Raw genomic sequence first — 27567 nt, forward strand, 5'->3', positions numbered from 1 at the left:
GAGAGAGAGAGAGAGGGAGGAATGGAGGGGGAGAGAGGGAGGAAGGGAGGGACGGAGACGGAGACGGAGACGGGGACGGAGACGGAGAGTGGAGACGGAGAGGAGACTAAGGAGTTTCGGGAGCTAAAATGAAGTTGCATTTTTCTATCGACTCGGTAGGGTGAGCTTGTTGTCACGTGACCGATATAACCTCAGCTGACCCTTATGAAAAAATCTGAAATTCACAAGTTGTAAAGGATACTATTTTTGGACCGTGCAGAGATTCACTTATGACTTACTAGGTCAGGGATCTGATCCGACCTAAAAAAGCGGTTGGCGACAATAAAATGTCATGTAGGTATTTATCAGTTCTCCTTCGCTATCGTGTTCCGTAAGAGGTCGAAAAAAAAACATCGAGAGTGGCACAACAGCGCCTCTAACGGCAACGAAGATGCAGTCTCGTTTTATTTTGAATGTGCATTCTGTGTCTTGAGTAACAATGAGCAAAACGATCACCAGTGACGTATTGATCAGCACCCTCTAAAAAGTCCGTCTGCCCGCCAGCGGCAGCTCTCCTGATCCCAGATGAGGAGCCTGATAGTGCTCCGGCACGGCAGCCGTTCGCGGCGCGGCGGTCCGACACCGTCCGCCGTCCGCCGCCGAGCGCCTCGCCCTCAGCTGCACGGCGGCAGAGAGGCTCATCAGTTGCCGACGGCGGCGCAGCGCCCGGACAAGTCAGACGGCCGCTCTCCCCAGACACGTATTCGCACCTGGCCCGCCCCGATTCAATTACACTAATAGAGCCGGCTGCCCTTTGTCTGGTCGATTTATGGCGTCTTTCGACGTCTGGCGGCTGCGGCGCTGCGCGCACCAGCCGCCGAAAGTAAGCCGTCGTGCCCGCCCCGTCCCCGCCGGCCTCCTCGGCGGCGGACGGTCGGCGAGGCTCCACATCTCAGCGGCGCGGCCGCCGCAGAAAACCACCCTCCGGTGGTTTCTCCCAATTACTAGTATCAGGCAGTCTCCTCACGGGAAATAAGTACCTTCATTTCAATAGTGATTTTTTAAACGGAGTTCCTTGGAAGCTTGAAGAAAATTTGGTAGTAAGATGGAACAAATCGGCCGACATTTTTATTATTCAAAAATGGTTTAAACATTTATCATTCGTACGCATTAAGAACTCATTTTCGATCATGCAAATAATCATGATCGAACTTAACAGAAAGCAGAACAGTCAATTCAAGAGTTGTATGGAAGCAGATAAATGAACAGTAGGTATAACGGATATGCATCGAACTATGCGTAAAGTTATTCCACGTGTAACATTTGGTGACATTAATCATTGCAGGATCTTGTCAAGTACACAAATAGGTACATGCATAAAATACGCAATCATTACAAATCGCGAGTCCCGAATGAGGTCTCTGAGAGTGCCGGCAAAAAAAAATACAACTATCATCGGCCGCAATTATTATTAACCATTTTCACGACGGAACATTGGGCATCTTTGATCCGTTTGATCCGTTTGGTACCTGAGAAAGTTGATTTGTTCATTGTTGTTAAATAGTGGGTTTTTCACCTTTCGAATTAAATGGCGATTGCTTTACCCTTTTCCTTTCAGATTTACTCAAATAAATGCCAAATGTTCCGTCGCAAAACGGTCATTATATACCCCTTTAGCAGCATAGGCGGCGGAACGGGGAGGGCACCGGGGCACCGTGACCCCCTTTGATTTTGGCATTTTAGCATTAGCCCTATTGGCGTTGCATGGAAAGAATGGGACCAAAAGTCGGCGGTGTCCCCCTTAATTGAAGGTGTTCCGCCGCTACTGTTTAGTAGTAATGACGTAATGGCGTGTTTGGAAATCGCAACAACGAGCACCGCTGGTAGCAAAATTGTCACTTTGGTGGTGAGATAGTATTAGGGGAAGCGGGGGTAGCACCGCCATGTGGGAAACACCGCCATCCTCTCTATCGGCAAAACTCTGAATTGTAAATGTAAACACCCGCCATTTCGGTGTCCGAACGGAAACGGGACGCCGCGTGAGGTAGGTTTCGCTAAGATTTATTTGATTTTGAGATCGCAATTGCCCATTTTGTGAATTTCAAACCATCGTTGTAATCATTTGGCATGTTTGAGCAGCAAGTAAGTGGTCATTTCAAGTCAAAATGCCTTGATTTTTACGTTAAATTTGAGGGCATAAAGTGCTCTTTGTTGATAAAGGAATTACAGAAGAATCGCATTCCGGCTTGTTTTGCTGTCGGGGCGTTGTCGGTCCATGACTGTGAGTGGGGTAACACCGCCATGCTCGGCGGTGCTACCCCAAGGGGTGGCAAAATGGATAAAGCCGCAATGATGATTCACTCAGCTCGGAGAAGAGCTTTAGTTAGGCCGCAAACGTCGTCTGTTTTTTAACCTCACGTTTGACTTCACTGGATGTTTCGAAATAAACGTGAATTTGTCATGCTTTGTATGCATATTGTCCGCAACAAACAGTCTGATCTGTGACAAACTAACAACCAACTCTTGTGTGTCTTATATGAGTTTGAGTTACTATTTCAGACAGCAGTAACGCTTCCAAGGGTGGCTGTCACCGTAAGGCCGATCTGTAGATAACATCGCCATCAGTGGCGGTGCTACCCGCACATTTTTTGGAGGACGAAAAATGCAGGACTTGTTTTTGACGTCTGTAAAGAAGCGAAATTTTATAATGGAGCGCTGGAAACTATGCCAACCTGTAGGAAAACATTCCTACTTTCACATGAATGCAAAAGAGCTTCGTTTTTACTACGCATATCAGCTCGGTGAGCAGAAATGCTTAAGGTGGCGGTGCTCCCCCCGCTTCCCCTACTTCTCATTTCTATTACTGGTAGGTTGTAGGCTAATGACTAGGCTATAGGTAGCGCTGCGGCCGCTGGGCCTCCGCGCCACCCGCCGGCCGCTGGGGGGGGGGGGGGGGGGCATATAGTTGCCCCCCTTTACTTCTGCGACGATATCGTCGTAACGCGAAGAGATAGAGAAGCGAAACTTTGCACACATCTTCCTGAATACCTAGCCGAGGTTGTGTCCAAATTTGGCGTCGATCCCATGCCATGTGAAATGACGTCACAGTGACGTCAGAAGTCAAATTATAGATTTGCGACTCTCAGTTTCCTCACGATATATCCAATATATGAGACCAAATATAAAGGACCGATTATTGGTCAGGAACTAGTACATTTACGATTGTGTTTCATGCTCAGCGGCATCAGAAACGGTCCATATCGGAAAACGACAACACTTTATGACGTCACTATGACGTCATCTTAAGTGCTATAACCACCAAACTTTGCTCAAACATTGCCTAGGTATTCATTTGAAGTTATGCCAAGTTTCACGTTCGTAGCTCGTCAGGTTTCGGAGATATTCCATAAAACGTAAAGAGGGACAACTTTATGCCCCCCCCCCCCCAGCGGCTCGTGGGGTAGGTAAGGATAGGTTAGGTTAGATAAAAATAAAGAAAAATATTTGTATCTAACCTAACCCACAGCCGACGGCCTACAACTTCAAGGTAATAGGTAAAAGTACAGGGTGTCCGGAAATTATCTGCCCCTCCATCAGCTCGCCGCCATTATTAATAAACAAACAGCCCCCCGGGTCATGGTTTATTGACCGATTTATCCCCTGCCCTGTCATACTCATTCCCTCATCCGCTTTGGTATTCCATGGATCAAGATGTCCAGAGTATTCGCGCTGATGCTCAGCCACACCTTTCACAGGTTCCTCTTAAAGTCCGTTTACTGTGAGAGCTGGTTTAATCTTGCTGAGCTCCTCCTTCATGATTCCCCATAGGTTTTCAATTGGGATTAGGACAGATGAATCGATTTGAATTCCTACTTCATTCCAGTCTTCACCATAACTTCAGCGCGATGACGCTTTGTCAAAGAATTTATTTCGTCACAGTAGACACCACGTTCAGGTGCGAGTTACGCCTGCCAAACGCTGGTCCCTGGCGCCTCTCATGTGTCCGTCATGAGTCAGGTGACCGGGTTACTGGTTAGGTCATGTGACTAACAGACAGCTGTGGATAGCCTTAGGCACGGTTTTAGCAGTTTTTCAACAGTTCTTAAAGCGCACAGTGGGATTATAGCTGAATGAACAAGGGGCAAATAATTTCCGGACACCCTGTACATAATATTATCCACCACCAAAGGGATTCTTTTCAACCAGCGACGCTCGTCAACCGTTGTTGCAATTTCCAAATACGCTTTGTAATACCTAGAAGACAACCGTATTTAGAAACCTAGGCTTGTTCCACACAGCCGTCTGAATCGAATGAATCAGGTTATCTGCTTCACTTTTGTTGAAACTTTGGGTAAAGGGGCCGCCGGGATGCAGGTCGGAGTGGGAGATGGATTGATTTCAGCGCAGCATGTGTGGCGAGGCTGGTTGGCGGTAATTAGGTGGTAATTGTGAGAGCGCTCTCACCTGGCCTGTGATGACGTGGCGCGCCGCTACACTGGGGTTACACTGAGGGTACACTGAGCACTCACCTGGGCTGGAGACCAGAGGCTGTCCGGAGCCGTCCTCCTTGAACCACTTGATGAGCGGCTTGGGGTAGCCCCTGGCGACACACCGGAGAGTCGCGTCTTCGCCTTCATGTAGGCTCATATCATCGGACGACTCTTTGAGCACAATGTCCGGCGGCTCTGTCGGCAAAATGAAACATCTGAGATCACTCAAAATAGATACCTTTTTAACGCCGATTAACTGCACAGATACATTCGCTGCCAGGCATATGTTTGTGCTCCGCAGTGCTTGTACTTTGTAGCCTCCAGTTCTGGCATGTTATAGGCATTTGTTGCCAACGCTATGGAAAGTTTCCTGAATCCTGACAATATCATTATGTTCCGCCATTGTGATATTCCACCCCAATCCTGGCGACTCATGAGTCGGGGAATAGGGATTGACAGGTTAGGGGACAGACAACACAGGGGATCGAATCGCCCCGAGGCCCCAATTCTTGAACTGACATCGTACATACCAACTGAGCCAAGAGCCACAATAAATTCGAATAGCATACAACAGAAAAAACATCAGTGTCATTCCGTCAAGTTACCAACATATTAGTGTTACATGGTAAACGTTAACTGAACTTTTAAAAAAATCGACAATCAGAAATCTTGTTTTCAATCAGAAAACAAGCCCGATAACAGGTAAAAATTGGCGGCACGCACGACACCAGAGGCCAGTTTTACCAACAGAAAAATAGCCACCTGCCGGAATTTTTCGCCTAAAGACCGTTCACATACGCAGCGTAAAAGCGATGGGCACGTAAGCGGATAGGGCTATGACAATACGTTATAGACAATAGGGTAAACGTATGTGAAGCGGCTTAGACAAAAAAAAAAATCCGGCAGGCGGCTATTTTTCTGTTGGTAAAACTGGCCTCAGATCTGTGTAAATCAACATCGAATTTATCAACCAAAGTTGCGTGACGACGAAAGCGGAACTAAACCATCCATGCCTCGACTTTGGACTCAGCAAGTGAGGCCCGATCGCGCCTGCGGGAGAACAATGACAAATACCATGCAGCATTGCCCCGCTCTCGCCGAGGACAGTCCCTAAAGATCAGTTCAGTCACATGCAGCTGATATTTTATGGGAAGCCACCGGCCGCAGACGAGTGCAGTGGCCGGCTCGCAAGCTCGTCCCTGGCACGTTACGGGCTACCGGCGTTTGGGCGACCGCCTACTGGCGGTATTCCAATCGAATAGCGCGCCGAGGCGTGCAGTGCACGGAAGACTTTTGACTAAACAATGCGGCCAACTGTGTGTACCTACTTGTAAACAAGCGGCTAATCATTCTACCTCCTATATACGGCCTTGATCAGACTGCTTTATAAGCAGGCACTGTTGTAGCTTTTGGTGATCTTCAGCAGTCAGCTGGTTTAAGTAACTATCTATTTTATGTCAGAAAACAAAAAGGGATCGCGTTACAATTGAAGTTAGATGAAATAGTAACGTGGAATAGTAAAAAGGGATCGTGTTACATGATCCGATGACCTCTCCTCGAATCCGTGGCTGGTGCAGTGGTTCCGATCATACGCTGATCCCTCGCACGCTCAAAAATCCGTTTTCCTCGACGAATTCATATCACGACTGTTCTGGCCAACTTTGCGATAAAACTTGTAAAACTGAGCGGCACTGGCGCTGGAGCGCGACTCTCCAACAAGGGAGGCGTTAATTGCTGCTTCGACAGTGAAGTTGGCCTAATTAATGCCCGACGGCTGTCACCGCAATCAATTGCCGAGGGCGGGATGGGCAGCCGGCGTGTATAATTGATCGGCACGCGGCGCTCCGTGAAAGTAAACTGTCCATCCGTCTTCGCTGCTGTCACCGACTCATTCTGTTTGTTTGCGGACAATACATAAAAGATGGCGTGTGCGGCAGTGGCGGGCCGCCGACTCCGGCGCGGCGGCTGAACCGCGGATAATTGCCCATCCGTACGCCGGTGACACGGCCGACCGTCCCGCCGGACCCTGGCGCTGTCACTGGGATCTTCAGTCGACGCGCTGGATCAAGACTTTGTCCCCTGCCATCTCTGACCCACCCAGCCACCCAGCACACGGACCGTCCCACTGTGTCACCTTGGGCAGCGGTGCTGTGGGAGCTCTTCATCAGTCCGCCGGAAATGCGAATAACACGCACAAAGTCCGTACAATCAACAAAGACATCACGATGGTATTAGCGCATTTGGTTAAGCAGCCTCTAGACGTATTTTACCAAACGATTTTCTGTAGCAAAGACACTTACCTACAAGACTTTTGATTGTTTCACTGAGTTAGGCCCGTGGCCGTGGCCGATGCACTTAACCCGCGCATGACTGGGGTATTTTCCATAACGCGAGTGACTGAGAGGGGGGGGGGGGGCTCTGGAGAGCCCCCTCCTATCTCCGAAACTACTGGGCCCATCGTCAAAATTCAAACGGCGCCTGGTAGCCCTGGAAAAACTGTCCAGCGGAACCTATTTTCATTGACTTCGAGGTCACCGATGACGTCACAGGTCACGTCAAAGTAAAAATTATCGGCATTTTCGCTTGCTCACAATTTAGGCTCTGGCGGTCGGCTGACAAGTCCGATCAGGCTCATTTTTGGTTTACGCACTCCTTGATATATGCCTTAGATACCCTGAGGGTACCGAACTTTTACTTTGAATTTTTCAGGTCAAGGCCAGGTCATCCTAGGTCACGAAAATTGTACATCATGTATCGGCCACGTGACGCATGTTTAATGGTCCATTTTACTCGTAGATTTCAAAATAATGTCGTCTGTGTCATTTGAGGTTATTTTCAGCTGAAGTTACCGGAGGTCAGGTCACTTTCAGGTCAGCCAAAAGGTCAAATTTTGAAAATGCAATTTTTCAACAAAAAAGGTGCCTATTAGATGCAATTTGAGCTCAGAAGCACGATGGTGCAATTTATATTGCTGTATGATGTCAAAAACGTACTGAAAAATGGTTTTGAAAAAATATGGAATTGTAAAATTATGACAATAATGCTAATAACCTGGCTATTTTTGAAGATATTGGGCTAAAACTAGCTAGAGTAGTTCATCAGTGTGTGTTCTATCACATGTATTCCGGTTTTTTGCGATAAATAAAAAAGTTTTTGAAAAAATCAAAGAAATATATTTTTGTAATTGAAAAGCATATTTAAAAAAAAAAAAAAAATTCGAGAAATCGATATTGCAATTTGATAGCTACGTGTATTTGTAGCCAACTGGTGCAAAGAAATTGGATCTAGCTGCAACTAAGCTCTTGAGAGCGTTTGCCGTAATTCAATATTTTGCATCGAAATCGGCCGACATGACGTCACTCTGACGTCATTTCCGGCCAAACTATGGTAGCTAGAAAGTTGAAATCTTAACAAAAGGTGTCAAATTGAAGCCGCTGAGGGTACCGCAAGTTTTGTGTTGATCCGTCAAACGGTTTAGAAGATATTGCCGAAAAACGGGAGGGGGCTCTGTAGAGCCCCCCCCCCCCCCTGTAATGCCGGGGTTAAAAACATCTAAATTAACATATTATAGATTGCCAATGCATATATCTTGCTTTTGGAAAATGAGGAACGGTCATGTAAACCATGCCAGTTGACCGTCCAGGGGGAACCAAAACTAAGTCAAGGATGTGCCGAGCTGTGGCACCGTGCATCTGTGGGTGCGTCGGCCGTCCGTCCACTCACCGACGACCTCGAGGTAGCCCTGCCGGCTGATCATTGGGTCGGTGTTGATCTGGCACATGTACCAGCCGGAGTCGGTGCGGTCCACGTGGCTGATACGCAGGTGCCAGACGCGGCCGTCCGACTGCGACAGCGATATCTGGTAGTCGCGCGTGATCAGGTGGCTACCGATCGTCAGGATCGTCTGCGTGTCCACCTTGATCCAGGCCACCTGCGGGTCACGGGCAGGGGGCACGGCGTGTCAGCACTCAGCAGGCAGCGGCAACTGATTCTTCCAGATAAGGCTGGGGCCGCAGTCACGTGGGCTGTCAGCTGAGCTTTTCCCGTCCCCGCTCACGATTTACTAAACCTTGATTTATGCTTGAAACGATTTTGTAACTACTGACGTTTACTGACATTTGGCGCCCAATAAGAGGTCTGGCGACACTAGTCAGAACTGGAAGGGGAATAATCAAGACTAAACTGATATCAAGTTTGGTTATTCCCAAGCACGGCTATGAGCGTTACTTAATACTCGTACACATCATCTGATGTGGGATCCAATCCCTCCCCTTTGCCATATTGAGAACTAACTTCCAAAACACTCAAGATTTCAAGGCTGAGGTCAACTGTCGGGTCGAGGCCAGGTCAAATGTAATTTTCTGGGGTTCTCAATGACGTGTCTTAGACGGCGGTATTCTGCCCTGCCCGGCGGTATATAGCTTCTGCCCGAAACTCAGCCAAAGTACCTAACCTCCAAGACTTGTCAAGATACATCGTGAGCATGAATGTCATAGAATCATGTACTAAGCGCGGGTCAAGGTTCAAAGAAAATATACCACTTTTACCATGGGGTTTTGAACTGGAATGGCACTTTTGTAGCTTGAGTTAAGTAGCACAAATCAAGAGCTTTAAAACCCTAACCCGCACATGGGGTACCGTGCGGGTTAGGACTACCGAGGGTGGTTGCCACCCCCCTCGGTAGTCTGTCTGCTCTGCACTCAATATTTTTAGAGCCTGATTTTTCGCATAGCTGCTCCTCTATCCTTTTTTATGTCCACTGAAAAGTTCAAGTTTCTGTGGTTTTTGGTTTCGGAGATATGACCTTGTTTTTTTCAGGTCATGTCATGACCCAAATGACCAATTCTCAACATCTTGCGTTGGCTATGGGCCTTGTGAGCTTTGACAACTTGATTTCGGCCTTTTTTGCCAGTCTTATCTCCCACCTATCATGGAATATGTTCGACGATGTACAGATGTCAAGGTCAAGGTCAAGGTCAACCTAGGTCATCTAAAATAATTGCGTTTTTGGCAAGCTGAATTTACTTTTCGCGAAGTTTTTTGACTGAATTTTTTTGTAAAAGCTTCTCAGATCATGATTTCATGTAATATGGACACATAAACAACAGGTGCACACATCGACATACACACAGACACACACAGACATACAAACACATATAATTGACCTTGACCTAACTTGACCTGAAATGACCTCAGCAGCTAAAACCTGGTCGGGTAGTATGACAAAGAGGTTCTAGCTTGCTTGGCACCAGAAAACGGCATCGTCATCGGTGTATGATAAGCAGCACACTTGATATCCAACGGTGACCCAAAACAGCAACATTTTTAGTTTGACCTGACCTGGAAGGTCAATGACTGACCTGAGAAGATAAAACTGGGTATCATTGGATTCGTCTCTTCCCAAAGAATCTTTTTTGGTCTTTACCGCGAAGCTCTATCTCCAACAGGAACGAAATGGCGCGGGGGATGGCAACCCCCCCCCCCCCATGTGCGTTCTATGGATGGAAAAATGGCATGTGCGGGCGAGGGTTAACGCCGCAATGATCACCCTAGGAAAAGATACTTCATTTCTCCTCCCGAAAAGATAGCTTTGTGTAGATGAATGTTTGACTTGTAGAGAAATGCCAAGAATGCAACTTAGAAGTAAGTATCCTGTAGCAGCATTGGCGGATCCAGAAAGGCAATCTTGGACGCTGCGGGGGGGCATACCCCCAATAAAGTTCCTCCAAATTTCAATAACTCATCAGATTTCGGTTCCTCACGCACTGCTTCGCAGTTTAAAACAAACTTTTCCTAATAAAAGTTGTTTGGTTTTCGTTGTATTCTTCAAAAACCACAAATTTTCGTCGATTTCAGGCGCTGCGGGGGGCATTTGCCCCAAATGCCCCCCCCCCCCCCCCTCCTCCTGGATCCGCCAGTGTGTAGCAGCATGGGTGGTTCAGTTTCGGACTTGATTTTGATACTATGTAAGCTGGTCAGATAAAAACTTGAATCATTTCTGAAAAGTGCAGTTCATTCTCGCACTGTCCAATAAATTTCCTTTTTCCGCAGCAACTCGTTGAAATTCAAGTTTTAAGACGAATTCTCCCCAATTTGCCCCGTACCATGGCAACCTGAGTTTTATGATACCGAGAGTCGCGGTTACTAAATTCATTTTTTTTCGCCACTTTTTCAGCTTTCGTCGGGAACCCACCAGCCGGCAATGCAAATCCACGTGCCACAGTTATGGTGCTGTAGCACGTGCGCACGTGAAGGGGTCGATTCCAGACCTCGAGAACGGCTAAACCGATTGCGCTCAAATTTGGTAAATGGTTAGCGACTGGTTAGTAGGGTGCCGTGCAAGTCAGTAAGGACCCATTTTGCACGTGCGCACGTGCAGAGTGCCGCTTCCAGATCTCGAGAACGGGGGTTATAGTATTGACACAGGTACCAAAAAGGTTGCTGCAGCTCGAATACCTTCTTTACGTAGCTTACCTATACTATGTTTTCTACGGGCACCTTTGGATTGAAAGTTCCCCCGATACCCTACGCTACGTGCGGCAATGCCCGGCAGCTCCGGGGACAGCTCTCGCAGTAACCTGCGGCGCGCCGCTCTCGACACTGTCGCCGCCACGGCCCCATTACCGGCGGCGCCGCTAACCAGGCTTTATTGGGCTCATTCACGGCCCCTATGCACAGAATGGTTGCCGCGAAATGATGAAAAATGCCCGGCGATATTGGCGTGTGCCGGGGACGTCGGCTACGGCGCGGCGAGGGCGATTACTCAGACGGCGGCGGCGGCACGGATTACTGCGACCACCTCTGCAGGGGCGCGCGCCAGAGCCGCCGGCAGTAAACTCGGGCACCGGTCATAGCCGCCGGCGCCGACCGCCGACCGGCCGGCCTGGGGAACACGTCCGAGCACCAATGTGGACCCGGTGAACCATGATTCAGTGCAGGAAGGGGAAAATAATCTACCCAATTTCTGACGAAGTTATTCAGTCTTTAGGTCCTATAGGACATAAAGACTTCGCATGCGAAGTGTATTTGGGAAATAAAAATGTAGCAAGTAATCACACGTAACACTTTCCTAACGGCAGATAATTTTCCTGGAACTTTTCACTGGGCAGAATGCTACTATGGAACCAAGCTACCAAGGGAGCCTTGTCCGCGTCTTCGGCGGGCCGTCCACGCTGCCAACTACCGGCCGCCGTATATCCGATAAGTTGGCCCGTTATTGAAAAACTCCCCACCTGGGCTTAGTGGGCGGATTAGCGAGCCGCGTTATCCGACGAGTTCACCCCACGTAATGGAGGTTGGAGGGACCCGGGGGTCCTCTTACTGCCGAGGTGGGACACACCTGAAGACAGGCTCAGACACCGCGACTATAGAGGGCCGGGATAGGCAGACACCACGACTAGTCAATGTCAGAATGAGAAAAGTGGGCATATTCTCAATTTTCTTGAATTTGGAAAATATTTTCCGTGAGAGATAATTGTTACAGATAATTGTTTTGTTCCGTGTATGAAGTGACGCGTAATAAATACACGAGCAGGTACTTAGATACAATAAGCTGAAATCTCACGACGATATAATGTCTAATTGTATTCAAAAAGACTCTGGCTTTAAGTATTAGGTCGTTCAATAAGTAAGGTAAAATGTCCTATAATAGTACATGGACCTCGGGAAGTTAAAGGGACTATCCCACCTTTAACATGGGTTTTGAGTTGAGATAGCCAAGTTTGCGGCGAGGTTCAGAAACCACTATCTATCTAGGTTGCAACCCCCGCGGCCTCTTGGTGTTGAAGAAATGCGTTCCCTTCATTTGAAAATGGGCCTTGTGCAAGGCCCTATCTTCAACATGGAGCGACCGTTAGTGTGACGTCACCTCGTTTAGTCATTCTGATTTAAATGGGTTTGTTCGTTGAAAAACCGCTTAAAACTTGGTCTGAACTTTGTTGTGGTGCCTACAGAGTAAAAAGAATCAGCTTTATGACAGTAATGTGGCCTGGGGAAGGAGGTAATTTTGGGCTGTGACGTCACATATTTGAAAGTTTGTGTTTGGAATATGGGAAGCCTAAGATGTTTAATGAAAAAATAAATGCCAGAACCGTGTTCCTGGTCATCCAATCTATAAAGTCGGGCACAATTTAACTGGTTTTAACCAGGGATGCGGAGCCGGAGCCGGAGCCGGAGCCGGAGCCGGAGCCGTGAAACAATATAGCCCGGAGCCGGAGCCGGAGCCGGAGCCGTCAAAAAAGGGGGCGACTCCGGCTCCTTTTCTTAAAGGTAGTGTGCCACCTTCCAATGATTTCCCATTTTATTTTTCCTAGGATAAGAAGCTTCTGTTTTTACCTAATATCGCAAAAAAAAATCAAAAATGGGCCTGGAATAGTGCCTTTTTCGCCTAACAGTTTTTCGGTTTTTCGATATGTATAACAACTGTAGTGGGCTGACCTGCAAACAGGCGTCGGCAACAATCGCGAATGCGGCGCACATGTGACAATAAGCAAAGGTCATTATAGAGTTACGACGTACGGGAATGAGTTATCAGCTGTCTAATCGTAGACAACACAATGTCGAACCTTAAACTGTAAGCCTGTATTGGTATTGTTTCTTTTATTTGGCTGTCGAACATTATTTATGGTTTGAAAAATGATTTTATGTAAAATAATTGATATGAAAAAGCCGTCTCTTAAGTTATGACCCCATTTCACCACACGCAAGTGGCAGAAATGACAATGATCAGCTGACGCATTTTTCTTGGCCGAAGTCAGAGCGCGCGGCCCGACGCACCACCACCGCACCACAAAATATGAGCAGAAGCCGCGCCCAAAGCCAGGGCCCCGGTAACGTGAGGTAGCCGAGTCGGGGCAGCAGCGCTGACCCAAGCCGGGGCCGCGGCTTTGGGCGCGGTCTACCGCATCCCCGCGGGCAGCCCCGGGCTATCACATGACACCGGGAGGACGCGCGGCCCCGGCTTGGGTCAGCGCACGCTGCCCCGACTCGGCTACCTCACGTTACCGGGGCCCTGGCTTTGGGCGCGGTCTACCGCACCACCTAACAGGCGTGTTCGAAACCGCAGGAGATGATGATGAACGGGTTTATCGAAACTTGATTGGATGAGCCTATCGGTAATAGCGATTTCAGTGTGTGCATTTATTGTTCATAGTGGTGTGAAATGTGGTTGGGGTACGACCGACAACCCGTCGGGGCGAATTTCGCGCTGGGGTACTCAAAATTTGAAGAATTTAAGACGTTTCCATGAGTTTTGAAGGTATGGATAAGTTCTAAAAATCCGGTTCTCCTTATCTGGGCCATTAACTCCATACGGTCCAGGAAAGCTGGCACACTACCTTTAAGAGGAAACAATTATTTACCTAGTTCGGTTTGACAGTAGGTACAAGGCGTAAAACAATGTGGTATTCAAAATAGCCTTGTTATACAAATACAGAAGCAACGTGTACTAATCCCATCGCCTTTTTTCTTCCACCCGTATTTAATTGATCGCATAGGGGATGTACTGAGTAGAAGCCGGAGCCGGAGCCGCCGGAGCCGGATCATTTTACTCGGAGCCGGAGCCGGAGCCGGAGACGCCATGACATTTCACCCGGAGCCGGAGCCGGAGCCGGAGCCGTCTGAAATTTCCACGGCTCCGCATCCCTGGTTTTAACAACATTTTAGAAGGTGGGATAGTCCCTTTAAGGAAAATAAAATGTGATCTGAATCTACGAAAAATTTCCTTCACAACGTTCCCAACCGTTTTTAGGTGTTTGGATCACTGTCCGAACACGTTCGGTATGAAAACATCTATGCAGCAGCGTTCCGTTCGAGAAATGCCCGTTTAGTCAGGTGAACCAAAATATGCTTCAAAACTAATGACGCTATTGCCATCGCTATCTTATCACTGAGAGACATTTTCCTTGGGAATACTTTTTATTGATGAGGCAATCAATAAAATAGTAGATAAAAGTGTAAGAATATCCGCAATAAGGAGTTTTTCCAGCAAGCTTTCAGCGCTGGGTGAAATGCTGGACAAGCGCGTGCGCCTGAACGGTGATCGGATGTAAGTGTGACTTTCGAAGGCTGGGGAGACTGGCTGACAAGGCCTGCCAACAAAATGCTAATAGTCACTTTGTATACGAAAGTTCAACTGAACATTTGCTGTTAGTTTTATGTCATTACAGCATAGGTGAACTGAAATACATGTATATTGATGGAGACAAGTAGAAAAACACGGAACAAATAGTGCATGGACGCGTTTCGATTATTAAATCTTCATCAGCATGACATAATCACAGAGAAATCAAGATATAGCACACAAACATTCGAGCTCGTCACAGTGCAATCGTCTTGATTTTAAAAATTCATGCATATGACATATTCGCTACTAATCCACCTGTAGGAGAATATCCACGAAAAATGATAGCAAAATAGATCACTGACATACATATGACACATGGATAACAACAAATTTGTACAGAACGATCATGAACAAGTAGGTACTTATTCAAACTAATGACGCGTCTTCTTTAAACTATACATCGCCGCTGGTTTTGCCCATTTCATCGAACCCACCCTAATATTAATCGTTTCGTTCATTGCTATAAATGCCGCCTCTGTCGCCTTCCGATTGTCTTTGTTTTTACATAATGCTATAATTTCTGCCCCGCCCCATCTTGGTAAATGATGTGTTTTCTGAGCATGAATTACTACCGCGCTATGTTCTGCGTTGTTTCGCATGTCCCGCTTATGTTCCTTTAATCTAACGTCTAAGCCCCTCCCGGTTTCCCCTATATATGATTTGTCACAAGAACCACAAGGAATCTTATACACTAAACTTTTTTCTTCTCCATTTCTTTTTGTGTGGTTTTTTAGTATATCCCCTACCTTTGTTCCCGAAGAGAAAGCGATTTTAAATCCAGTCATTTCAATCTGTTTCGCTATCATCTCGGCTGGTTTCGAATTGGGAAGTGTTATATATCGTTCGGTTTTCTTCGTCTTTGTTGTCGCGCTTCGCTTTCGAATATTGATAGCTTTTCTTTTTAAGTTGACTAGAAATCCTTTGGGGTACTTTAACTTCGTGAACGATGCCATGATGTGCTGAATCTCTTCATTTATAAACTCTTCACTACAAATGCGATACGCTCTAAGGAAAAACCCCAAAACAATCCCACTTTTAACCCGATCATTGTGTCCAGAATAGAAATGTACGTACGACTCTTTGTTTGTAGGCTTTCGATACACTTTAAATTTTGGCTGACTCCCACGTATGATCACAGTATCAAGAAATGCAATCGTCCCGTTGCTTTCTTTCTCAAGTGTAAACTGAATCTTTTCCTCTACCGAGTTAAGTCTATCAAGTTTGTCCTCTAAGTTCGTTTCTTTTGGCACTACTACGAGGATATCATCAACATAACGCAACCAAATTACGCTACTGCCCATGATGCCCTGATAATGGTGCTTTTCGAGCCACTCCATGTACAAACATGCCGCCACCGGACTCAGTGGTGACCCCATGGCTAGTCCCCTATGTTGACTATACTCGTCAGACTGAAATTGAAATCCCCCAAAGTTAAGGCACATTGCAAGTAATTTCAAATAGTCATCTTTTGGCACAGGTAACTGTTCGGAGTCCATATTCGCTACTACAGATTTGATCGCCTCTAACGCACCGTCTACCGAAACGTTGGTAAACAAAGACTTCACATCGAAACTAGCCAGGAACTTATCTGATAAGTCCATGTCCTTGATCTTGTCCATGAGATCCTCAGTGTTGCGGAGATGTGCGTCACTGATCGTGCCCAACGTGCTTGAAAGAGGCCTGGCCAAGACCTTCGCGAGTCGGTGTGGAGCACTGCCGATCCCTGACGTTATCGGTCGCATCGGAACATTCGTTTTGTGTAGCTTCGGGAGACCGCGCATTCGTGGAACGAATGCGCGGCCACGAATGCGCGGTCTCCCGAAGCTACACAAAACGAATGTTCCGATGCGACCGATAACGTCAGGGATCGGCAGTGCTCCACACCGACTCGCGAAGGTCTTGGCCAGGCCTCTTTCAAGCACGTTGGGCACGATCAGTGACGCACATCTCCGCAACACTGAGGATCTCATGGACAAGATCAAGGACATGGACTTATCAGATAAGTTCCTGGCTAGTTTCGATGTGAAGTCTTTGTTTACCAACGTTTCGGTAGACGGTGCGTTAGAGGCGATCAAATCTGTAGTAGCGAATATGGACTCCGAACAGTTACCTGTGCCAAAAGATGACTATTTGAAATTACTTGCAATGTGCCTTAACTTTGGGGGATTTCAATTTCAGTCTGACGAGTATAGTCAACATAGGGGACTAGCCATGGGGTCACCACTGAGTCCGGTGGCGGCATGTTTGTACATGGAGTGGCTCGAAAAGCACCATTATCAGGGCATCATGGGCAGTAGCGTAATTTGGTTGCGTTATGTTGATGATATCCTCGTAGTAGTGCCAAAAGAAACGAACTTAGAGGACAAACTTGATAGACTTAACTCGGTAGAGGAAAAGATTCAGTTTACACTTGAGAAAGAAAGCAACGGGACGATTGCATTTCTTGATACTGTGATCATACGTGGGAGTCAGCCAAAATTTAAAGTGTATCGAAAGCCTACAAACAAAGAGTCGTACGTACATTTCTATTCTGGACACAATGATCGGGTTAAAAGTGGGATTGTTTTGGGGTTTTTCCTTAGAGCGTATCGCATTTGTAGTGAAGAGTTTATAAATGAAGAGATTCAGCACATCATGGCATCGTTCACGAAGTTAAAGTACCCCAAAGGATTTCTAGTCAACTTGAAAAGAAAAGCTATCAATATTCGAAAGCGAAGCGCGACAACAAAGACGAAGAAAACCGAACGATATATAACACTTCCCAATTCGAAACCAGCCGAGATGATAGCGAAACAGATTGAAATGACTGGATTTAAAATCGCTTTCTCTTCGGGAACAAAGGTAGGGGATATACTAAAAAACCACACAAAAAGAAATGGAGAAGAAAAAAGTTTAGTGTATAAGATTCCTTGTGGTTCTTGTGACAAATCATATATAGGGGAAACCGGGAGGGGCTTAGACGTTAGATTAAAGGAACATAAGCGGGACATGCGAAACAACGCAGAACATAGCGCGGTAGTAATTCATGCTCAGAAAACACATCATTTACCAAGATGGGGCGGGGCAGAAATTATAGCATTATGTAAAAACAAAGACAATCGGAAGGCGACAGAGGCGGCATTTATAGCAATGAACGAAACGATTAATATTAGGGTGGGTTCGATGAAATGGGCAAAACCAGCGGCGATGTATAGTTTAAAGAAGACGCGTCATTAGTTTGAATAAGTACCTACTTGTTCATGATCGTTCTGTACAAATTTGTTGTTATCCATGTGTCATATGTATGTCAGTGATCTATTTTGCTATCATTTTTCGTGGATATTCTCCTACAGGTGGATTAGTAGCGAATATGTCATATGCATGAATTTTTAAAATCAAGACGATTGCACTGTGACGAGCTCGAATGTTTGTGTGCTATATCTTGTTTTCTCTGTGATTATGTCATGCTGATGAAGATTTAATAATCGAAACGCGTCCATGCACTATTTGTTCCGTGTTTTTGAAATACATGTGATTTTATGTGATTGTATTTAGAGCCTTGATTTTACCCTGCTTATTTAATGACCTAGTATGTTTTTCAAACAAGCACGTCTTAGCCAGCGAAACGGGCAAAAACTGAACAAGAGAAAATCGAACGGCGACTAATTTATTTTACCATGTGATCTCTTCCCGAAAATTTCCATATGTGCGTTTTGAAGGTAGATAGCAGAACAATGGCGACTTCATGCTGTCAAAACTTGCATCTAAATTTATGTATAACTACGATGAACAGAATCGCTTACTCGATTCTCACAGAGAGAATATGACCTTTCTTATTCTTTAAAGAAAAATTATTCGACCTTCATGCTATTTTACTCTAGGTTCTATTAAATATGAAAATTTCCTAAGACATTCCCATATCATCATCATTTATTCAGTAAATAGAGTGAATAACCTTATGCTCATGTTATATGTTGCAAATTGATATAATTAAAACTAAATTGATATATTTCGATATTGCACCGTCATCAGAATAAGAATTCAGAATTCTTATTAGAATTATTAGAATTATTATTAGAATTCTTATTCTGATGACGGTGCAATATCGAAATATATCAATTAAGTTTTAAAGGGACAGTATCACCATTTTGATGAAATTTGACATTGCATAGGCCCCACCTTTCTGGTCCGGGAACTGAAGACCGATCCTCGAAGCTCCACACCGTTATCCCGCTATCGCCGCTCAAAGTACGAAAGGTGTACTACACTTTGAATCGTGCTTCACTATCTTCACTGTTTAAATGTTTGCGCCGTTTTGAATTGACCGCCAGTAATAAAACTCTTACCCTGGTCATTTCATCAAATTTTATAAAGCCAAAACGTTTTTCGCACTTATTCATCACCGTTAAATTCATTAAATAGTCGTAGGCAATTTCCGCTGTTTCCTTCGGATTCTAGCGGCTCAACAAAGGAATTCCTCCAGCTTGAATCACAATCTCCCTCCAATGTATGACGTATATGTATGACGTCATCTGATCTCCTAAAAGTACTTCACATTTGCTTCAAGTACGATAATATTGTCACGTGATATCTTCTGGGCAATACCTAATGCTGCCTTTCCCTAAGGACAACTCAATCAGAAGAGCGGCCGCGTAAGCGTAGCGTCAATAATGTATTATCTGCGCCAGTTCTGTAGTAATTTCGCAGGCTTCCAAAGTGGCGGCCATGCTTGTAGTGGTGGTTCGCTCATGAAAATGACTCGCTCATGAAAAAATATTTTTCACCGAGTTCGGTCCTCAAACTATGTTTTTCTGATTCAGAAAAATAAGAAATGCTAGTAAAAAAATAGCTCCATACATTGATATTTTTTCGATGATACTGTCCCTTTAATTATATAAATTTGCAACATATAACATTATAACATGAGCATAAGGTTATTCACTCTATTTACATTATTAATCATGCTCAGAAATACCATAGCTTACCTCCAAGAAATCATTTATTCAGCATCGCATAGTGCGATAAGTGATGTGAAAACTTTTTGCAATAGAGAAGCAGTACATGTAGTACTTGCAACACCCACCGAAAATATTTGTCCTTCTCCACCGCTAAAATGTTAACTTGATTCTGCGCCACCGCACATGAATGAAAAGCGCCAGAAACCAGGTGCAACCTACGACTGCGACTTGACTGCGACTACGAAAATAATAATATAGCATCCAAGCTTCAAGCGAAAAATGCAAGCATATCTAGTTCCAAGGCACTTCAGGTTTGCCGAACCTTGTATTAACTATTATATTTTCATAACAATTTTGTTGAAAGTAGGGGAAAGTGGGGTAAGACGGGCACCTTAACTTTGGAGCCATTTTTCGGCCGGTTAGAAACATCATATAAACGGGAAACTGATTGAAACCCTTTTTTAGACATTTTACATCCATTTGCCAGAAGATGAGACTTGGACCAGGGGCCGTATTCACGTCGATCATTTTCGTAAGAATTTTCTTAAGTTTGACCTACTTCTTACGTATGTTTTTTTATTCACGTGAACTCCGTCGATAATAAACGAAAGAAAATCGACTTACGAAGTCGACGTGAATACGGCCCCTGATTCAACAAATAAACTGCAGCTATTTTTGCAAAAACTTGCAAAAACTCTTCTTACCCCACCTCATGGGGTAAGACGGTCACATGGGTAGGGCAAGACGGCCAGCTTCTTGCACCGACCAGCACAGTTCGCAACAAATGCCCGAGATTACCCGTATTGATATACAGTCGCTCGTTGGTCTCAAGTGCTTCGGAAATGGCAGTGTACGTCGAGATTCGTGCAGAAGGCATATGCTCGTATATAGGCCCTAGTTCAGAAGCCATGTAGAACCGTTTTTCACATTCACTATTCGAGAATAAACAGTGCCGAAGGAATATTGCTGACATGTCTACGAGTATCGGAATCGAACATATTCTTATTAGAAATGCTTCTTTTTTTTACTACAGCAACAAAAATATTTTCACCATTACAGACCCATTGGATTCATAGTTGCCCGTCTTACCCCAAACTCAATGTCAGAAGTTCAGCACGATTTTTCTCTGTGGACAATTTGATGCAGACAAAGCAAATCTGCGGTAAATGAACACTGGTGGCATATGAGTGTACCACAAGTGATTGCGAGTTTTTAACTCTATGGTCCTGCACATACAAGCTTGCACAATACATTATGAATGTTTTCAATGATTGAAATGAGTGTTTTAAGAAATCAAAATAAAAGATTATCGACTGATCACAAATTCACCAGACTTCAATGGTGGTGTGTAGTGGGAAAGGCAATTCTGGTCCTAATTTTTCTCGCTCGTAGCGCTATTGGTTTGGTCTGCAGAAGGGATGCCCGTCTTACCTACCCTGACCGTCTTATTATCCCACTTTCCCCTATTGCATTTATTAACATGTATGCTGCCAAGGTGTTTTACCCATCTTCTTTTACTGTGCTGTCAGTGGAACCGATTTAAAATTAAGTCGCTGCTACCGCGCACCGACGCGACGGGGGGCGGTTATCCGCCCCCCCCCCCCCCCCTGAGCAGGGGCGTCGCCGACGGAGGGGGGGGGGAGGGGTCGCGTCCCCTCACTCGTCAGAACCGGGGGGGGGGGGGGGGTCGCCCGCCCACTTTTGGCGATGCTGAGTATTCTTTTTTGAGCTATCATGCCAGTGAAGTTGGCGTCAGCAACATCAACAAATACGTCAGATTCAGAATCGCTTCAAGAGCTCCCTAGTCCCTATTGCTTATATGTCAATAAGCTGTGGGCGTAGAACGTCAGCATGACAATATTTTAAAGTAGCCACTATTCTAGTCCCTTTTTATCCCTCAAATGAGTGAGCGCGCCAAAACTGACCCAAGGGTTCGTCTGATTGTCAAACTATAATGGTTGCAGTCGATTCGTCGGATGACGTAACAGTAACTATCAATTTCAATATGGCTTTGTCCCAGGGAAGTCATGTGAATCACAGTTGTTGTCTTGTATGAATTTGTGGACAAAGTATCTGGAACAAGGTCAGCCAGTAGACGTCATTTACACTGATTTCAAGAAAGCCTTTGACGCTGTCCCGCACCAACGACTATTTAAGAAGCTTGGTGCGTATGGGCTAGAACCAAAGGCGTTGAAGGAAAAGGGCCACCTTTAACATGGGGATTGAAACTGAGAGAGCCATCTTGTAGCCCGTGTCCGAAAACCCATCTGTCTACCTCCTTACGGCCGATTTCGGCCTCCATTCGTAGTTATCGGCAATTTTAAAAGAAAATTCGCCAGGAATGCGTCCTTATCCCAGGAATGCGTTCTTATCCGACAATACAGCCACCCGCGGCGAGGCTTTGGTTTTTTACCAATCAGCTCCAACCAGCTCAGCTTTAACCAATCAGCTTATCTGACACAATCCGACGAGTCTGTCTTCTGAACGCTGATTGGCTTGAGTGTGACGTCATCGCTATGCCATCATACAGTAGGTGCTGTAGAGAGTATCAACATAGTACCAATATGTTAAATAGTTTTGAATACTTTTTAGCGAATTGTGCACTTCTGGCACCAGTTTTAAAAAGAAAATGAAAAATAATAATGTCAAAATGAAAAACAACGATATCTTCATATTTCACGAAGGTGGCCCTTTTCCTTTAAAGGGACTATCCCACCTTTAACATGGGGTTTGAGTTGAGATAGCCAAGTTTGCGGCGAGGTTCAGAAACCACTATCTATCTAGGTTGCAACCCCCGCGGCCTCTTGGTGTTGAAGAAATTCGTTCCCTTCATTTGAAAATGGGCCTTGTACAAGGCCCTATCTTCAACATGGAGCGACCGTTAGTGTGACGTCACCTCGTTTAGTCATTCTGATTTAAATGGGTTTGTTCGTTGAAAAATCGCTTAAAACTTGGTCTGAACTTTGTTGTGGTGCCTACAGAGTAAAAAGAATCAGCTTTATGACAGTAATGTGGCCTGGGGAAGGAGGTAATTTTGGGCTGTGACGTCACATATTTGAAAGTTTGTGTTTGGAATATGGGAAGCCTAAGATGTTTAATGAAAAATAAATGCCAGAACCGTGTTCCTGGTCATCCAATCTATAAAGTCGGGCACAATTTAACTGGTTTTAACAACATTTTAGAAGGTGGGATAGTCCCTTTAAATGGCTCGAAGGGTTTCTCTGTGGAAGAAAACAAAGTGTCTCTGTGAACGGTATTATGTCTGATTGGGTGGACGTCACAAGTGGAATCCCACAAGGTACTGTACTGGGACCTTTGTGTTTCCTGCTCTATATAAACGACTTGCCTGAGGTGATGGAATCAAGCAGTATTCGATTGTTTGCAGACGATGCAAAGATTTTTCATCCAGTTACTTCTTACCAGGACAGTAGGAACCTACAGCAGGACCTTGATAACATCCTGGCATGGACACAATACTGGCAGCTACCATTGAATCTCGACAAGTGCTCAGTAATGCATCTCGGGCCAAAAAACCCACTTAAAGGGACTGTCCCACCTTAACATTAGATTTGAGTTGAGATAGCCATCTTGATGGACGTTCTTTGAAAATCAGTGCCGTGAAAACCGTTTCTCCAGCAATTACTTCATCGCAAAGAAATTTGAGTTTGATTTTGACATCTGTGCAAATAAGTGCCACAATGTATTGGTATAGGCACTTAAATCTGATGACGTCATCAGGCTTTCGAACGTCCGTTAAATGTTTGACTAAAACGTTTTGTAGCACGTGGTGGTATATGCTGCGTTGCGCGCAACAAATGCCGCACTTTTAAATAAAGTCGCTAGGAACAGCGGAGATCCCAAAAAGTAAACAAAAGTAAAAGTCTAATATCTTGAAAACCGGTGAATATTTTTCGGTGAAATTTGGTAGATATTCGTTTTCGCTCTTTCTGAACCGAGCGACATCACTTTCATGCCAATTCATAAACTTTTTTAAAGGTGGGAGGGTCCCTTTAATAAGTATACACTGGGCCAAGTGCAACTCAGGGAAAGCACTTCTGAGATTTAGGGGTAACGATTGATGATGATTTGAAGTTCCATGTGCATGATGCAAGAGTCACAAAGAAGTGCAAGATGCTTCATGCAATTATCAAGCGGAGTTTCACTTACTTGAACAAGGACATGATTTCTAAATTGTATCGAACACTAATACGACCTGTACTTGAGTATGGCAACTGTGCGTGGGGACCAACCTTCAAAGGAGACCAAGACTTACTGGAGAAAACGCAGAGACGATTCACAAAAATGGTCCCAGGTTTGAGCAATGTCCCATACCAAGAAAGGCTGACAGAACTGAACCTACCTACACTCAAGTACAGAAGAACGCGCGGTGACCTAATAACATTGTATAAACTTATTACTGGGAAACTCAAGACTGAAGATATGTTGCAATTGAAACCAGAATCAAGACATACAAGAGGACACACGTTACGGATCGCAAAAGTTAGTGAAGAAACGAGTACGAAGGTCTTTCCTCACACATCGGGCATGTAACTTATGGAATAGCCTTCCAGAGAAAATTGTGAGGTCAAAATCAACTTTCCTGTTTATAAGAAGAGGACGATTTTTTGAAGAGTGTGGGGTAAATTGGAGTAAATGCCACCGAATCGAGGAACTGGATGACAAAGCATTATAACCTTGAATTATCCCACGATCATCCTCACCCAGCTCTGCCATATACCCACTCTATCAGTAAGGAGTAATGGAAGTTACAGGCAGTACGCCTTCTTCCGTATATACAAGGCTATAGAACTCCCGTATATACAAGACTTCAAGACTTCAACTACGAGGTACCCAGCTAGCCTTAGCCCTGACTACCCTCGGACCTGCCTGCATAGGGGAAATGGGGTCAGATGGCGGGCCCCTCTCGGGATTTCCCAATAAGACGCGCAAAAAGGAGCATATTGCAACGAAACTTCCAGTTACCTCAAGTTAATGAATTTTACACCTACTCTAAAAATATACTGGCCCTGATTCGAATATGGATGACCTTGGTTCACTTGTTTTAGTTTTATTTGCTTCCACTTACGGGTGTAGTTTTTGGAGCTGATTTCGAGTTTAGCGCCCGTTTGAACATAAGAAGTACTAATAGTTTTGATAAATGGTGGTTACGTAACATGTTACGAAGCTATCGTTGGTGGTTGTCACCCATTCTAGATGGCCGGCAGGAAGCCTGCTGGTCGACCTGACGTGACCCGACCCGATCTATCGTTGTTCAAAACTAACATCGAACTCGTACTCGGGGCCCCGGCTCACAAAGTTCTAGCAAGCTAGATCTTTCTTACTTTTGGGCGTAGACCTAAGATGACCTGGCCAGGACCTTGAAATTGGGCATCATCGGCTTTCTCTCATCACGGGCAGCATCCACGCCACCACGCGGATGGCGTTAGCTGGCTCCATGTGCAGCGGTTTCAGAAAGCAACTGAATCGTTGAGCAAGAATGCCAAACGCATTTTCTACGATGCGACGGGCACGTGACAGTCTGTAGTTAAAGATGACCTGTTGTTGGTCGGATACTTGTGCACAAGTATCTGGGAACGGGCGCATCATGTAAGTCTTGAGGGGAAAGGCCTCATCGCCCACCATGACATGTGGTAGGACGACCTCTGTTCCTGGCAGAGCTTTCGGTCCCGGTATGCCCAAAGTGATTGCCTCGAGTCCCTTCCCTAGATCTGAGGTCATGAACACCCTGGTGTCCGACTCCCGGCCCGCACTCCCGATCGAGATCCACCGGAAGCAGTAAAAGGCATCCACGGCGGCCAAAAGGATAGTGTTTGAAGTATGTGGAGCCGGAGTTCCTTGGACACATCAGCTTAATATGCTTTCCGTCTACCGCTGCTATGCAGTTTGGGAAATTCCACCGTGGCGGAACTCCTCTTCGATGTCTTTCCACATGTCCTCAGTAGGCTGGGACATCTGGATGGGACCAAACGTGGTCCAGATGGCGTCCAGGGTCTGGTAAATTCAGTCCCTGCAGGTGCTGGTTCCCATCCGGAATGAGCGGGCGATGGACGGTATCTGGTCTCCCGTCGCCAAGAACCTAAGTGTTACGGCGAGGCGCTCTTCCGGGGAAGTAGATGTCCGTCGCCTGTTGTCTTTGGTCAGATGTCGGATGGATGTCTCGTCGAACAGCTCAGGTGACGTGCGCATGTACTTCCTAAATTGCTGGGGGTCAGACTGTCTGAGCTCAAGCAGAAGCTGATAATATTCACTGCGGGTGTTGCGGTGCCTCAGCGCTGCTCGCACCAGCAACAATAAGTAACGCGGTGTTATGAAAACTTTGATGGTTGAGGGTCACAACTCACAATATGCCACAAAAAAATGGCGTTCTTCGTGATTGGCTTGGACGCCTTAACTTTATTGTATCGGTAGACACGTACAATTTGTATGTTTCGGATTTATATTACGTACATGCGACCTAGGGTCGCGTTAACTCGCGCCCAGCTGGGGGGGGGGGGGGGGGTGATGACAGGGGCGTCGCCACGGATTTTTAACGGGAGGGGGACGGATTGGCTGGCCAAAAACTCAGAAGTTGGTTATTTGGTTTTCAATAGAAAAACAATTCTAAAGAATACTGTTTGTCTAATGAAGAAACAACCTTCGGGTACCATACTTTTTGGGCCTATATGCAATAAGCAATACTTGTAGTTACACACACATGTCCTTCCCGCGTAGAGATACAATATCTCTTTTTTACTTGTATGAATTGGCGGCGCGAAGCGCCGCCAAATAAAGTGAACTTATCGATGGGTAATTCTTTATGGCGCACCCTGTAATCAACTCGCAACTAGGCCGCCTGGCTTACGAAAGGGACATGGTCGGACGGCGACGGGCGACTTGGCAGTTCTTACCACCACGTGTAACAATAAACATTTCGACCGCACGTTTTTACAGATAGGTACTTGCCTGTTCACGCTGTCGCTCATATCTAGACCGTCGTAGACGATGCCATAGCAGAAGCCAAGGCTCGGAGAAGCAAACGAAGCTGTAATTACTGATTTCTTCGAGCTATGCTTCGTTATATTGTAGGTCTTCTTGAAAATTAGACCCACAAATTTACGGGCGCAATATGGTAAATAAACACAATAAAAAATATTTCTTATACTGATCCTATAATAAGCAATGGCCAATGAATACCAATTACCAATAGTTATGCCTAACCCTTGTGTATACCCTAGTTGTGCCTGTCTGCATCATTATTTTATTTAAGGCTAGTTTTTCATAATGGCACGTGACCAACAAGCATTATTTTATTGATGCGTTGCGCTGGTAGATGCATGTTTTAAATTAGTAAAATGTGTTTAAATCAGGCTGGCACGGTCCGACGACATCAAAACAACGGTGCGTCAGCTGATTATTGGTCCTCCGATTCAGGAGAAATTATTAACGCGGGAACGCCGGCGCTAAATAAAGGCGGTAGGATTCACGGCTTCGCATGATCGTGTGCAATGTTTTTTTATAGTATCAAGCGAGGGGTATTGCCGGAGTTTTGCACATAAATATTTTGCTCATAGTTTCGCTATGCGATCATGAACACTTTATTTTCATAGATACGATATGAAATAGGATAAACAGGCAATACCATAGGCCAACCCAAGGCTATGTAGGCCAACCTTAGACTTTGCATAGCCATGGACATTGCGAAGGAAGGTACTCGCCGATCGTACCACGATACCATGGGCAAGATATCAGACTTGGGAGTTTTGTGTCGCTGGAATGTATTTTAAGTGCTAAGAAGGAAAATAATTCAATTAAATGATGTCATGGACAATGGACATGCCATTCCAAGCATATATTTGCCTGGCTTCGACAACCAGATAGCCAGGCTTATTTCACGAGCTTCTAAAGAGGTAGTGGATTTAATATCGTTTTTATTACATTTGATTGATAATCCTACATATCAGTAAAGCTGCCACGTTATCATTCTCGGCGAGCGATTACCGGCACATCGTACCAATGCCAATGCAGCGTCGAGCGTCCG

General features: G+C 45.5%; 1 protein-coding gene across 3 annotated transcripts in view; it reads right to left on the reverse strand.

Moving 5' to 3' along the window:
- LOC122380856 (lachesin-like) overlaps positions 1 to 27567 on the reverse strand; it is a 152080-nt gene that overhangs the window by 14960 nt on the left and 109553 nt on the right. For all 3 annotated transcript variants that reach the window (XM_043364373.1, XM_043364374.1, XM_043364375.1), the window contains 2 exons: positions 8193 to 8400; positions 4509 to 4664 (listed from right to left, as the gene is read on the reverse strand). In XM_043364373.1, coding sequence (XP_043220308.1) covers positions 4509 to 4664; positions 8193 to 8400 — 364 coding nt within the window. The remainder of the gene's footprint in view (positions 1 to 4508; positions 4665 to 8192; positions 8401 to 27567) is intronic.

The sequence above is a fragment of the Amphibalanus amphitrite genome, unplaced genomic scaffold (assembly GCF_019059575.1).
Source record: "Amphibalanus amphitrite isolate SeventyFive unplaced genomic scaffold, NRLGWU_Aamphi_draft 000108F_arrow, whole genome shotgun sequence".
NCBI classification, from domain to species: domain Eukaryota; kingdom Metazoa; phylum Arthropoda; class Thecostraca; order Balanomorpha; family Balanidae; genus Amphibalanus; species Amphibalanus amphitrite.